This window comes from Megalobrama amblycephala, linkage group LG13 (assembly GCF_018812025.1).
Source record: "Megalobrama amblycephala isolate DHTTF-2021 linkage group LG13, ASM1881202v1, whole genome shotgun sequence".
NCBI lineage: Eukaryota > Metazoa > Chordata > Actinopteri > Cypriniformes > Xenocyprididae > Megalobrama > Megalobrama amblycephala.
This window is the reverse complement of record NC_063056.1, coordinates 40128370-40140741: the sequence shown is the minus strand read 5'-3', so window position 1 is coordinate 40140741 and position 12372 is coordinate 40128370. Positions and strand designations below refer to the sequence as shown.

The following is a 12372-nucleotide window of genomic DNA, read 5'->3' as shown; positions in this document are numbered from 1 at the left end:
CAACAATTATTTAAATGGGTATTTCACCAAGAATTAAAACTGCCACACCCTTAAAGTCGGATGAAATCAATATTGACCCTATTTTCTTTATTAGCACATATTCAGTCTTGTGGTGAACAATTAATCTGTGCAAGTTAATACACAGAAAAAAAAACTGTTTGTAATCTTTAATCAAAATCTGAAAAGTTACTTCCGGTCTGGAATGGCGTTCCTTCTCTGATGACGTCAGTGTGACGGCTTGGGTTGTAACGCTTAAACCACGCCCCTCCATCCGTTAGTCTGCTATGAGCGAGAGAAGGAAAGGAGGAGCGCTAAAATAAAACCCTGAAACAAAATTTTTTTATTATTATTTACATTTCTTTAAAAATGACAAAATTTGAAATTTGAGACTTTGTTTTAACCTGCTCTGTCTTGTCAGGTTCTTTTTCCACTCAGTCCATTTGAGGGAGCGCGTTCTGGCGGGAAAGTGACGGCATACTCTCTAGTATTCGAAAATAGAATTAGTATGTCCCAAATCAACAGCTAATATTGCTCTCAACCTGTTGCGCTGTGGACGAGGATTCGATTAGAACTACAAACACGAGTAAAAAGTGTTAAAAAACTACAAACATGACAGATATGTGCAGAATAAGCAGAACGGTTAAGATAAAGGGGTTTGAGTGCTATACTCCACGCGACCGTAAGTTTGGGTGCACGAACCCATTTCGCGTGGCGGTGTGCACGGCAAATTTTGTAACTTTCCACGCGGCTCCGCATCCGAAGATGCACGAATATGCGAGGCGAATCTGGCCGAGTATGTCGTCTCACCACACTGGCACTCGTGCAAAGTTGCTTATATTTACAAAATGTACCTACAATACCAGAAATAATCCCTTTTAATGAAAATAAAGGTCCATGTTTAATGATTTTTTTTTCTAAACTAAATGAAAATGTTTAGAAGAATAAGAATATATTTAAGAGAATGCTTTCATATCCATATATTTTGTTCTAATGTCGAAAGTAATAATCTCACGGTTTACTGGGTTTTACACGATTCTTTTTTTTTTTTTTTGGTGAAGTTTAAGGTTACTAGAATAAACATATGTCAAGTGTAGCCTACCTTTCTTCTTCTCACCGCTGCTTCCTGTTTCTCCGAGTCGCGCTGTCCTTTCAAAGAATAGAACAACGGTGAGCGTGTCAAGTATAAAAGTCTCGTCCGTTTGTGGAGATGCGCGCGCAGTCAGCGGAGCCAGGCGAAAGTATAAATCCAGCTTTACGTTTGTTTTATAATTGAATACGGACGGCGTAGGATGTAGTGTGTAAACTGTGTCATGCGGCGCGATGTGACAACAAATTCCTGATAGTAAACTCCCTATTCTGTTTCTGACATAGTCCAAGTGCTTTGCAATGGTTGGTTTGTCATGTTCGGTGCTGTTTCTGGTGTAGACACGATGTAAATGGGGCGTTCACATCAGACGCGACTTGCGTGAATAAATCGCGCTATTCGTGCATAGTTGGACGCTTGAACATTGAGTTTACTCACTTAATTCACGCATGAAATTTACTTAACAACAGACTCGAATTCACGTCACGGGAATGTATGTGTCCCTCAGACTCTTCCACTAATTCACACTTCCTCTGAATAAACACATCAACTCGTCAGCGGGAAAGTAGTTGTAAAATACGACGAATAAGCTCAATTTACCGGCTTTAGCTAGCCTATATAATATAAAGCTCAAACTGAGTAAAGAGCGTTTTTTACAACTTACCAGATTGTCTGACCTCCTCACTCACTTTCTTCCAAGCAAGATCCTTTTTATTCCCGTTTCTGTAAAAGTACAAAGATCGTACAGCTCCGGGTATCCACAGACAGCGACGATGATTTTGTCCTGGATTGTTGTTTCAGATTTCAGCCTCCGCTCGCTACGTCGTAATCACGTCACTACTAGAGCAAGCTCCTGATTGGTTTACGCGGCGCGAACATACGCCAAAGTTCAGATTTTTCAACTTGCGCAATTCGCCCGAAACGCTCAATTCGCGCCGCAGGATGTCTATCGCGTCTTTGCATTGACTTAACATGTAAATCACTCGCGCTTAACGCTTCATTCGCGTCTGGTGTGAACGCACCATAAGTGTTTTGAGTTGCGAGAGGCGTTACACTGTTCCTACACCAGACGCGACCCCGGAGCCATGTGCAGTACATTTATGATTGATGGATGAAGCTTTTTTCACGCTTCAAACATGTGGTTTCCGTTCACTGCCATTATAAAGCTTTAGAGCATCAGGGTGATTATTAATACATCTCCGATTGTATTCACCTGAAAGAAGAAAGTCATATTTCTAATATGATGATTTGATGCTCAAGAAACATTTGTTATATTATTATCAGTGTTGAAAACAGTTGTGCTGCTTCAGATTTTTGGGATTTCCAAAGAAATCTGAAGCATAAAATCATATCAGAATGATTTCTGAAGGATCATGATTCATGTGACACTGAAGACTGGAGTAATAATGCTGAAAATTCAGCTTTGATCACTGGAATAAATTACAATTTACAACATTTTCACATAGAAAACAGTTGATTTACATTGGAATAATATTTCACAATTTTTACTGTATTTTTGGTCAAATATATTCAGCTTTGGTGAGCAGAAGAGACTTAAAAAAAACGAGTAAATCACCTAACTGTGAGATGGCAAATACAACAAAAATAATAAAACTAATAATAAAAGAACTTTATATTGCACCTTTAAAACTGTTTATAAAGTGCTTCGCAGCTGACATATATGTACATAAACATTCAAATGCATTAAAAAGAACTAAAAATAAATCTTAAATAGTAAAATTGCACAGAAGAAGAGCATGTCAGAGACGGAGGGACTGTCCTGAGAGCAGAATCAGCTCCAGACACTTCTTCATGAGTCTTGAGTGAGTTCAGCGTGTTTGAATGAGTTTCTCACTGTCCGCAGGCGAGGAACGATCATGAACACACTCCGACAGCTATTTTCAGTCATGCAAGTACAGCTCCAACCCGACAGAAATACTGACATCTCAAGAAACACCGCACTTCAAGTTTGCTTTTAAAAACAAGATAAGTTAGAAATGATTCTAATGTGCATAATGTCTGATAGCGAGTGTCCATCTGTACTGTCCAGCAGATCGACCGATGCACTAATAATGGCCCTAGATTGAGCTCTGGGACCGAATCAAACACGGGTTACTGAAGCTCTACTTTAGAGCATAGATTGATCTGGAATAAATTAATGTCTTAGACTTGGATGGGTTTTCTGCTGCGATGCAGTTCATCTTTCCATCTTCTCATGTCCCATCTCTCAGCAGAAGCTCTAGAGAGCGTCGAGCGTCGCTCGTCCTGCAGAAACACAGAAACTCTTTCATTTTCTCCTGATATTCATTTGCAGCATCTGCTCTTTTCTCTCAGTGTCTGAAACCATTTGATCAAATAATATAATATCCTAAAGAGCATAATGGAGCACTTTAAAGAGTGCTTGAAGACTTGACTCTGGTCCTCACCTCATAGGCCGGTGGTTCTGAAGTCGGGATCGGACTGTAGTAGGATGGTGGTGATGATGCTGTACGCGGCTGGTCCACAACATCACTGACCACTGCAGGTGCAGGTGACGCTGTGCTCATGTGGATCACCATGAGACGCTTCCTCTGCAGACAAACACATATTTCATAAATAAACATAGGAAAAGCAGCGGAACCAAAATAATATGAAACTCACTCAATTTGATTAAGATAAATATTAATTTCTAATTACATAACATTTTATTTAATGCATTAGATTAAAACAAATTAAAATAAATAAATCAAACTTAATTAAAATAAATATATAAAAATGATTAAATAAATAAAACTTGATTTAAATAAAAATAAGAAAAGCAGTGTAAATGTAAAAATAAATAAATCTAAATATTATTAAACTAATTAAATTTGATTAAGATAAAAATTTATTAAAATTAATAGTTTAATATTTATGTATTTAAATATTTTTTTGTTTTTTTTACATCAGATTTCAATTTAATTGAAATAAAAAGCAGTGTAAAAATATAAAAATAAATAAACAAAAATGAGATTAAACTAAATTATTAAAATTGTTTAATTTAATAAATGTTTAAATTTAAAATTTTATTTAAATAAATATTTAATACATTAGATTAAACCAAATTTATGAATGAATGAATATTGATAAAAATAAAAAAAGATTAAAATAAATATAACTTTGTTTAAATAAAAATAATTACATTTGTTTAAGATAAAAATTGCAAGAAATTGCAAGAAAAAATTGTGCTATATAAATAAAACAACACTCAAAAAAATGACACTTTAAACTAACTCAAGTCAATTATGGACAGTGGTTCCACACAACTAACTTAGTTTCTATTAACATTAAAGGTTTATTTTTACTCTATGCAAAATCCTTGAGTTGTGACAAAACAACTGACTAAGGAAGAATCTATGGAAAATAGTTATGTCCAATTTACTCAATTCAATCATGGACAGTGGTTCCACATGATTGAGACAAGTAAAATCCAATAGAATCAACCATGTTAAATTAACTAGAATCAATTGTGTTCATTTAAAATAAATAAAAAGCAATAAATAAATAAATAAATAAATAAATTGTTTTCATATACATTGATTTTTACAATTAATTCTTCTTGTTTAATTTTGTGATGTTCTGTGTTAAAAATCTAGATGTGATACTGGATTCATCCTAAATTGCCTTAACCAAAAACATCGTAAAGCCTAAATTGATCATAAGTCCATTGGTGGCAATGGTTTTACAATCAACATAGGCTTACAATGCTTTTGGGAAATGCAATTCAGAGCACTAGCACAGAGATTACTTTCTTATTAAAGTAATATGAAATTTGGTTAGCAGGTCCTCAACCCAAGCACAAGTGCAATAATTCACCACAATGGTAACCCTAAAACTATTAATTAACAGAAACTTTTAAATACCAACATAATAGAACAGTAAACAATAAAAAGTCTTTCCATTTTCTCATCTTCCTAAAAACTGCTTAAAATAACACTTTATTTCAGCATTTACACTCCTAGTTCAGCCCCTTTGCAAAGCATGATGGGAAGTTAAAATCCTGTTTGATTGAGTCCTGGTTGGGTTTACTTGATTGAAACATGTTATTTTAATATAAAAACATCAAGTTAAGTCAAAAAGTAATTGTTTCAACTTAATTTAACATGAAGCAATTGAATTTGAACCAGAAACCTAATGCAATGGTGTTGAATCAAAATAAGTTGTTTAAATAAAGTGAACAGCATCAAAAAATTATTTTTTTCAGTGAACCTTGAACCTTGATAGAAATGAATTAAAATTAAACATTTAGTATTTATTTAAATAAATTTAATTTTTTTTATGTTAGATTAAAAAAAATAATTTAATTTAATTAAAAATAAATAAAAAGTATTAAAATAAATAAAAGGTAAATTTTATAAATAAAGGTAAAATTCTCATATTTATATAAAAATTAAAATAAATTAATAACTTGATTTAAATTTAAAAAAAAAGAAAAGCAGTGTGCAAATGTAGCAAATTAAATACATTTTACTGCAATAAATGTATTAAAATAATTTGATTTAAATAAATGCATTTTATAAACATTATATAAATATATATTTATGTGAATGAATAAAATACATCTGAATTACATCTAACAGTGCAGTACGACAAGTGAGTCGGCAATGAAGTAATGTAACTAAATATAATGTATTTATAATATATATATTTATAAAACTCATTTTCACATTATAAATCAGGTCTTTGTAAATTAAAATATAAATCTGCCTTTTTCATTTTAGGCCCCTGGCACACGGATGATCATATTTATCTTCAGAAAGATTGAAACCCGCCACAGATGATGCTGAAGACTCAAAGAAACACTGATTTACCGATTTACACCAGCAGCATGAGGTCGCGAAGATGATAAGGGAGTAGATGATCGCCAGAACGTTACAGGCCATGAAAGCGATGTCTGTCGGACCCAGAGACGGAGCCAAAAACTACAACAACCAGATGAATCAGAAACTCCTCAGTATTCAGAAACATTCATGAACCACACTAACATCAGAGAGAAAGACTCACCACACGCACAGACGACGCCACATAGAACAACAAGAAGAAGATGATGAAGACGATCAGAGCGCTGAGGATGTTGAGCAGATTCAGAACTTGAGCGGTGACCACCTGAACAAACATGAGTCAGAACCACTTCTGATTCTGATAAACCCTTCTAAATGAAGACGATGTTTCATACTGACCAGACACGCGTTACGGGTACAAGCAGCTGTGGCTGTGATAACTCCATTCAAAATCAACTACAGACACAAAACAACATTAAACAGACAGAAATATCAACATTTACAGCTCAATATAGTAATAAAGATCATTTATTGACATGTAAAACAAATCTGCATCCTCCTGCAGGTCAACATACAAAATACAGTAAAAATTGTGAAATATTATTCCAATGTAAATCAGCTGTTTTCTACAGAAGAGGATTAGGGCCAAGCAATTATCAAAAAATAAAACCATCTAGAGATTAAAGTTGTTAAATTTTTAAAACTTTTTTCTCGTAATTTAACAAGTTTATTCTCAACATTTTATCTCAACTTTTTTCTCGAAATTTAACGAGTTTTTTCGCGTAATTTAACGACTTTATTCTCAACATTTTATCTCGACTTTTTTCTCAAAATTTAACACGTTTTTTTCTCGTAATTTAATGACTTTATTCTCAACATTTTATCTCGACTTTTTTCTTGAAATTTAACGAGTTTTTTCTCGAAATTTAACGAGTTTTTTCTCGTAATTTAACGAGTTTTTTCTCGTAATTTAACGAGTTTATTCTCAACATTTTATCTCAACTTTTTTCTCGAAATTTAACGAGTTTTTTCTCGTAATTTAACGAGTTTATTCTCAACATTTTATCTCAACTTTTTTCTCGAAATTTAACGAGTTTTTTCTCGTAATTTAATGAGTTTATTCTCAACATTTTATCTCGACTTTTTTCTTGAAATTTAACTAGTTTTTTCTCGTAATTTAACGACTTTATTCTCAACATTTTATCTCGACTTTTTTCTCGAAATTTAACGAGTTTTTTTCTTGTAATTTTATGACTTTATTCTCAACATTTTATCTCAACTTTTTTCTCGAAATTTAACGAGTTTTTTCTCGTAATTTAATGAGTTTATTCTCAACATTTTATCTCGACTTTTTCTTGAAATTTAACTAGTTTTTTCTCGTAATTTAACGACTTTATTCTCAACATTTTATCTCGACTTTTTTCTCGAAATTTAACGAGTTTTTTCTCGTAATTTAACGACTTTATTCTCAACATTTTATCTCGACTTTTTTCTCGAAATTTAACGAGTTTTTTCTCGTAATTTAACGACTTTATTCTCAACATTTTATCTCGACTTTTTTCTTGAAATTTAACGAGTTTTTTCTCGTAATTTAACGACTTTATTCTCAACATTTTATCTCGACTTTTTTCTTGAAATTTAACGAGTTTTTTTCTTGTAATTTAATGACTTTATTCTCAACATTTTATCTCGACTTTTTTCTTGAAATTTAATGACATTTTTCTCATAATTTAACGAATTTGTTCTCGTAATTTAACGACTTTTTTCTCGAAATTTAATGACATTTTTCTCATAATTTAACGAATTTGTTCTCGTACTTTAACGACTTTTTTCTCGAAATTTAACAACTTTTTTTCTCGTAATTTAATGAGTTTATTCTCAACATTTTATCTCGACTTTTTTCTTGAAATTTAACAACTTTAATCTCGAGATGGTTTTATTTTTTTATTATTGCTTGGCCCTAATTTTCTATGTGAATATATAGTAAAATATAATTTATTGATCAAAGCTGAATTTTCAGCATCATTACTCCAGTCTTCATGATCCTTCAGAAATCATTTACAATTTAAATTGTAATATTTCACAATTTTTACTGTATTTTTTATCAAATTTATATATATTTATACAACAGTTCTTTCTGGTTCTCGAATCTGATTGGCTGTGATAACAGCACTCCTTCCTTTTCACAGTTTGTATCACTCCGCTTGAAGCCACTGTCATTGCGGTCGAGCAAATCCACCGTATTTTTTACAAATACTACACTTGTTGTGCCACGAACTGTAGTTTTAAGAGTTTTTTAGGTGAAGAATGTAGTTGTTTAGACCTGAAATATGTGACTCATATTTAATTCATAGCGCCTATTTTACTATTTGTTTTCAGAGATGTGAGCTCCAGGCCGTCAGCGGTCGTTCAGTGCTCGAGTACCCGCTGAGAACAGCTTCATCTCGGCCAGTGCTTCAGGGATTTGCCGCTGGCTCTTATGTAGATAGTGGTTCAAAATATAATTAATTTGGGGTATATCAAATGGGCAATCTTTGGTCTTATTAATCTATTACTTGTTCCAGGGGAAAATTAAATTTCATAACTATTTTCAGACTATATTTAACCTTAATCCTGTATTAGAGTGCTACTTTTGTACTTTCGACTAAGTTGTTTGCTTGTGTTTTTTATTTATTTGATTGTTTGCTTGTGTTTATGACTTTTATAATTGCTATTGTTGATAATTTAAATATTGTTCAATAAATATTATTAGATGGCGACAGAGACTCTATGAGTGAGTCAGAACGAGGATGTTGTTTTAGAGCTGTGGGAAATCCCTTTAACTTCTGGCCCTCTTCGGTCATTTTTGACCGAAAAATATTATATTTTGAAATGTTAGAAATCGTAGCTTTGTTGGAATGAGATGACACTTGGTGACTTTTGTCGCATTAGCAATATGAACACACAAAAAATCAAGGACATGATTTGGACATGTTAAAAAAAAAAAAGAAGTCACATTTACCTTCTTTTTGGTCAAAAATGACCGACATAGGAAATGAATGGGAAATCCGAAAAAATTCTAAAACTCAGAGAATCTTTTGTTGGTACAAACTACAAATCAGACACTGTGCAGAAAAAAGTGAAGGGGGGACATTTTAAAATGTCAAGAGTGCAAAATAGACATACCCAACATATGAAATCAGATCAGACCCAGATTTATTAACCTGTAATAAAACATACCCATTCATTTTTGTTGCATTTTTTTTATTGATGTTATTATTTTATTTTGATGTTATGTGTGACAAAATGTCCTGCTCTGTGTTCAGGTTTGACTGTAGTAAAATTAATGCGAAAACCGACACTTCAAATCAACATTTCAAATAAAAAAAATCTAAACCTTGACAAAAAGTATTCTTTGAGAATGTCTAAGTATAAATCCAAATCCAAAACTTAATAAAAAATAAGTGTTTGTGTCCAAAAACCACTAGAGAATTTATAATCCACTTTCTATAGAGCTTTATAGGAATCTAGTGGTTACAACATGGCATTGCATAAGTTTTTCTTTTTTTACTCCCACCAGATGGCACTAATCTACCTTAAAAAAAAAATGGAATACTGCTTTAATTGAAAAATAATTTAAAAATATGTTAGAAATTAATTTTTATTATTATTTTCAATGGGGGAAAATAACTAATAAAAAAAATTATAAATATTGCATAGTATCATAAAATACCCCTTAAAATTTTATATAATAATCAAAAAATATTATTGAACAAAAATATATTACATTGGTTTTTTCCTGAAAAACAAAAAAGTTACTTTTCAAGGCTTCGGTCACTTTTGACCGTAAAGAAGGCAAGTGTGACTCCTAAACAAAGAGAACCAGAGGGTTAAAAAGACAAAGATATCGCTTTCCTCAACGGACATTCAAACTGATTTTTTTATAATGGATATATTATGATGGACATCGACCTGAAGAATGAATGCTTGTCTCTCATAATAGCATATAACACAGTGAGTTTCAATGAAGCGACTCAGCGTTCATTCATTACTAGTGCTGAAGTGACGTTGTAGAATTAATAACAGATCTTGGGCTCAACTGTTAAACTCTGAATCCGTGGCGGAAGGAAGTAGTTCCTCACAAAAGAGGGTTTTAAAGACACTCAATTGTTGTTCTTATTTATTTACACACTTCGTGTCGTCGAACTGTTGTATAAACACAATATCACACTCCGTAGCCGTGCGTTATAGCTGTATATCAGCACTGTGATTACCTACAGCCGTATTGCACGGCTGCAAGCGTGATATTGCTCATACATATATAAAAAATTAAAGACTTACATAGCAAGTTGGTATTAAAAACCATCGTTCATAATTCCAAAAGACGAGTCCAAACGCCACGGCTCCGGTCAGGATCTCCAGCCACTGACGGATAAAAGACACGTGAAATGTTTTTTCTTGTACCAGAGAGTCTCAGTACTAGTCAAGAGTGTCGATGGTCAGTTTTACCCCCAGAGCCGCCGGGTTGATCTTCAGGAATCCCGTCACTCCGGGCGAGTCTCCCGGCTTCGACTCCGTGATGTAAACGGGACACGCGGCTTGATCCTGCGGAGCCGCAGGGTTGATGATCACCTCCATTTTTCTCGACATCTTCAGACACTTTAGAGAGTGAAATAAGTTTGAGGATCACATGTTTTCTGTGCAGATATTTCAGTCATTGTTCACACATTCTTCAACTGAACAAACCAGATGAACCTGCGCCGTCGCTGCGATGACTCGAGACTCTCACACACTCCGATCATCTAATTGATCCTAATTTAGCTTTATGTCTGAAGCTTTGAGTTGAATCACTTGCGATTCTTTTGTTTTATTCAGTGATTTGAGTTTATGGGTCAAATCAGAGCTGAATCATTCATTTTAGCAGCACAAATCCATCTAGCCTTCATGATTTATCATTCATTCCTTTGGTAACGCTTTACAGTAATGTCTAATCTGTTAACATTATAAGTTAATGAATCAACTAACATACAATACAGCAATATATTTCAAAGCATATATTAACCTTTGTTAATGTTAGTTAATAAAAATATTCAGGTTCATGTTAGTTCAGTGCATTAACCAACAGATACGACTTGTGATCTTAAAGATATTTCAGTAAATGTTGCAAATAACATGAACTAAGATTAATAAACGCTGTAGAAGCTCATTTAGTTCTAATGTCAACAAATGAAACCTTATTGTTATAATTCCTTTAAATGTTTTTAACCTACATGTGAAGAAGCTTCAACATCACCATGAGTAAGTAAAGATATTTTTCTGACTTATTCCTCAACTAAAACTAAAACTAAAGCTCAGATCTGCAGTGTGTAAAGCTCCTGAAGTCAGTGATTGTATGTCGAGATTGTTTTACCTCGATGTTGATGTCGTTCTTGTCTGGCTCTTTCTGTCATTCTTCAGGTGAGAATCAGCAGAAACTGCACCTGTAAACATGCGGAGAATGTGTGTGTGTGTGTGTGTGTGTGTGTGTGACGTCACGGATCACATCAACAATACAGTAATTCATCTGTCCTGTGAGTTATGATAGAGATAATACACACACCCACACACACACAGGATTGCTCAAGCGCTCTAAATGACAGCTAGTTATAAATACTGTAACATGCTATTTTTACAAATAAGGACATGCCCTAAAGAAGGTTTTGTCAGGTTTAGCTCTCTTCTGGATACAGATTTGTCCCTAAAATACAGGTTTATAAAAACACCACATACTAAAACACATATAGTGCTCTAAAACAGAATGATAAAATTAACCTTGTAATGCATTAAACTGCATTACACCTGTTGCATTCCGGTGCTTATAAAACAATCATACTATAAATTAATATTTTTCAACTAAAACCATATCTGATCAGTAACTTATTGAGTGAATGTGCACAATTTTTCAAAGTTTTGATGTTACCATGTTTTTACCACGCTATTACTACTATTTACCCCTTTTTTATTAATTAAAACATTTTAGAAATTCTTTGAAATTTAAAATGTTACAAGAACTAGAGCAAAAAAGTGATGCAAGACAATATTTTTTTTAATCAATATTTATGAGAAATGTTATTTAAATAATTTCATGGAATTTATAAGAACATATTATGTATGATAATTACCAGAAAGAACCTCATTGACTTCAAAGGATTTCATAAACGGGAGTTTTAATGACACATGCAAGTTATTCTGCTTAACTCTATTTTAACTAATAACTTAAGAAAAGACATAAAAATCCCCATAAAACTAATACAATGAATAAGATATTAAAAGATACTAAATTACATTTATTTAAATAAAATTTGGTAAGCCCAACAATAAAATAGCTGTTGCTTCATTTAATTTTTTACTATCAAATCAGATTCATCCACTGGTAAACATGACAAAAGATTGAAGATCACACAAATAAAACTTTTGGATTAAAAATTTTGCATTTGACATTTTAAAATCTTAATTAAAAAAAAAAATACA

General features: G+C 32.7%; 1 protein-coding gene across 1 annotated transcript; it reads right to left on the bottom strand.

The window, feature by feature from the left end:
- Positions 1-2547: 2547 nt before the first annotated feature.
- LOC125243564 lies at positions 2548-11397 on the bottom strand. Its single transcript, XM_048153308.1, has 8 exons — positions 11273-11397; positions 10372-10521; positions 10204-10287; positions 6283-6339; positions 6107-6208; positions 5914-6024; positions 3511-3654; positions 2548-3349 (listed from the first exon to the last, which is right to left on the bottom strand). Exons 2-8 carry the CDS (start codon positions 10510-10512, stop codon positions 3248-3250), a joined length of 741 nt encoding a protein of 246 aa, XP_048009265.1. The 5' UTR covers positions 10513-10521; positions 11273-11397; the 3' UTR covers positions 2548-3247.
- Positions 11398-12372: the final 975 nt, after the last annotated feature.

Coding starts and splice junctions, on each gene's coding strand:
- LOC125243564 (XM_048153308.1), bottom strand. CDS start 10,512: ATGTCGAGAAAAATGGAGGTGATCATCAACCCTGCGGCTCCGCAGGAT. Junction 6,340..10,203: donor TTTTAATACCAACTTGCTAT/GTAAGTCTTTAA, acceptor TTGTGTCTGTAG/TTGATTTTGAATGGAGTTAT. Junction 6,209..6,282: donor GTACCCGTAACGCGTGTCTG/GTCAGTATGAAA, acceptor ATGTTTGTTCAG/GTGGTCACCGCTCAAGTTCT.